The sequence below is a fragment of the Nicotiana tabacum genome, chromosome 17 (assembly GCF_000715075.1).
Source record: "Nicotiana tabacum cultivar K326 chromosome 17, ASM71507v2, whole genome shotgun sequence".
NCBI classification, from domain to species: Eukaryota; Viridiplantae; Streptophyta; class Magnoliopsida; order Solanales; family Solanaceae; genus Nicotiana; species Nicotiana tabacum.
The window spans coordinates 53,313,003-53,316,266 of record NC_134096.1 but is presented as its reverse complement, the minus strand read 5'-3'; the positions used below and the strand labels follow the sequence as shown (position 1 = coordinate 53,316,266).

General features: G+C 34.5%; 1 protein-coding gene across 1 annotated transcript; it reads right to left on the bottom strand.

The window, feature by feature from the left end:
- Nucleotides 1-481: 481 nt before the first annotated feature.
- Nucleotides 482-3,061, bottom strand: LOC107763191 (delta(7)-sterol-C5(6)-desaturase-like). The gene is made up of 3 exons (XM_016581658.2): nucleotides 2,607-3,061; nucleotides 1,416-1,721; nucleotides 482-892 (listed from the first exon to the last, which is right to left on the bottom strand). Exons 1-3 carry the CDS (start codon nucleotides 2,821-2,823, stop codon nucleotides 600-602), a joined length of 816 nt encoding a protein of 271 aa, XP_016437144.2. The 5' UTR covers nucleotides 2,824-3,061; the 3' UTR covers nucleotides 482-599.
- Nucleotides 3,062-3,264: the final 203 nt, after the last annotated feature.

Below are 3,264 nucleotides of genomic sequence, written 5' to 3'. Positions count from 1 at the left end.
AAAAAATTATATGATAGTATAATAATATTAAATAATAAACAATACAATAACTATAAGAAAAAAACAAAACAAAAAAAGAATTTGCGTAAAAAAGAAGTGATGAATAAAACATTTGACTTTCAGATAAAAACAAAGTGATAGTAAGAATTTTGTTAAAATAATATGATCTAATGTGCTAAAACAAGACATATCACAACATGGCATGTTTTATATTCTTTAATATTGATAGCGAAACGAAATGCAAGTACTAAAATCAAGGGGTTAGGTTGCTACAAATATAAAGAAGAAAATAGGTTCTCCACTACGAGATTTGAACAATAATTTCATATCCTGCTTCATAATTAATATCTCATGTTATATAATTTTTATCTGAGAGATTTATATTTTAAGGTTATTTGCACATGATTCAAACAACATACATCACAATTTGACATGATTTGTGTCATTGCATCAGGCGAGTACTAATACTAGTAAAAGAATAGCAAGGAAAATTAAGACATCTTAGGCACCATCACACATTCTTTTCGTTGTAGCATAATTGTTCTCGGTCTATAAAATTGAAAAACTACCAATAATAAAATTTACATCCAAGAAGAATGTTACATTTTCTTGACCTCATCTTCAACAGGATCACGAAGAGTTCCGAACATCCAGTCCATCCATATTGTGTAATGACCATAATTATGCCGGTACGTAGTATGGTGGATGGTATGGTAGCCAGCACCCATTACAGGCCACACCTTCGCATGTATGCAGTCATGGATATTTGCAGTCCATATGGCTTCTATGAATAAGAGGGCTATGTGCGTCGTAAAATGTACAGGCAACAGGAAAAGAGCTACTACATGTGGCACTGCCTGCAGTATTCCATCCAATGGGTGGAACGCCAAACCTAATTTGCAAAACAGTAAGTCACGCTAGTGATTGGTGTTGGAACACAACTCTCCAATTATGACCGAGAGAAAATATCAGACAATTAAAGTACATAGAAAACATATCATTGGTTCATTGGACTCTCAATGAGTTAGATTTTATAACTCATTGACACGGTGATGAGATGTATGAAGCAAGTCATGCTTTGTGAGTAAAAGTGGTTAAAGAAAGCCCAAATAAAATGTTCTTTTCTCATGCTCTCTACAACAGTTTAGCATTTATAAAGAGGGGCCAATAGTGAGCCATTACTCAATTTAACAATCTGTAGCCACTTTATCCCTTCTGATCCCCGCTAACTAAATAAGGGAATGGTGTATGACTAAAGACTGAGATGTGAAAATTTACAACTTGAGTTCATTCGCAAGATTTCCAGTCATATTTAAAAACGTCCAAGCACAATTAGATCAGGAGCAAGCAGCCTACCTAATAGGGAAGCTACAAGTTGTTTTCAAAATAGACCAAAGTCATGAGATGGAACTTACCAGCAAATGGGGAGAGTGTATTTTGCTTGTTGTAAATATGATGTGTAGCATGGAGATATTTGTAGAGAGGTTTTATGTCATGCAACTCCCGATGCATCCAGTAGATGCCGAATTCAACTATTACCAAATAAACTGCAACATAGATAAGGTAGGAAAGCCATCCAACGTCGCTAATTCTTGAGAAACATTTTGTCCACCCATTTTCAATCATATACTCAGAAAGCGACGGAAGAGCACAGTACCATGGCATAGCTTTCATTGCCACACCTATTTGCAAAAGCATAGCTCTATTTGAAGGGATAGCATCTGCAATGACAATGTTCATAAAGCTGAAAATTTCACATTTTCTTCCAAACCAACGTAACATCGGATGAGAAAATTTGAAGCAAGTTACAAATTTACCTTTATCAAAGCATACAATAAATGTAGTTATATTCATTGAGAAAATGATGGCTTAAAACTCAAAGAGGTCATCAATCAAGTTCACCAAGCATGTTCTAGGAGATTGATATTAACTTGACATTTTTCTTAGATATCAAAGGCTATAACTGTCCTTTTTATTTTCAGTCTGTAGCTGTCCTTTATTTAACTTGACATTAATGTCAAGAATTTTTCTTTGAAATCAAAAGGCTGTCTGCTGTTTATTGTTTTCAGCAACAACAAGTAATTAAATTAACTGATTAACCTGTCTACTATAGAGCAGTTCTCTTTCCTTCACAACAAACTATGTGTTGTCATATTCTCAAGACTCTCAACCAATGAGAAAAGCTTTTCATATCATGCTCATCTCGTCAATGTCAAGGTGTCATAGCCTATACTCGGATCTAATAAATAGTCACTATTAACCAAATTTATAGCTTTATCCATAAAAATTGATTGACAATTTCTCTGCCTTCAATTTATGAATTATGGCAATTGGCAAGCTGGTTTGTAGAGGGATGAAGTGGTTGGCTCAGATCTGGGTAGCTAAAAAAAGGCCTTTTTTTTTAAACTACAAATTAGAAGGTAACTGAATATGCTCATGAGCAGCATTAGACCTCGTATAGCAGATTCTAATTTATTTCAACAACCCAAAATTGACTTTTAAATTTACATGAATGAACAAATTCATATACTCATATGATAAACATAAATCAACCTCTCACTGACCTTAATCAGTGAAAGAGTCAAAAGCGATTTCATCAATCTGACCTTTAGGGATATACACATTGCGCTTCAGGCGATAGATGTAGAAGCACCAAAGAAAACCAGATATAAAGTAAAGAAACACCCCACCAATGTAGTTCCTGAGCCACCCTTGAAACCAATGAGGAAGTGGAGCCCACCATGATTCCGGCAAGAACGTACCTAAAACCACCCTATTGTAAAACGATGTCTCCTCTACGAACAGCTTCAAGTAGTCGTCCATTTTCCGACGTATGGTCAAAAGGGTTTAAGCAGATTCCGATGGGGATGGTTCGGAGAAGAAGGAAATTTGAGAAAATAACAAAGCCTTTTCTGTCATCAATTAATTAGATTCCTTGTTGACTTGTCAAGTGGAAAGAATGTGTAGTAGCAATATCTGGGAATTGGGATTTTTATGTGTAGTTTTGCCTGTCTCTCGCTGTCTGGCGGACTCGCTGGCCTCTATTGCTCTCATAGCTTTTGCTAAACTTATGACAAGTCAAAAATTTCTTTTTTTTTAAAATTGGAGATGTTAGTTAAAAAAGAAAATTGTTTAAGCGACATAGTAAAACCATATATTAATTTTTCCAATCAGAAAATACATTTTTGTTAATAAATTTTCAACCATTTAGAATGTTCTTCCCTTCTTTTTCTTCTTCACCATGTTTATTTTTATTTCCATTAA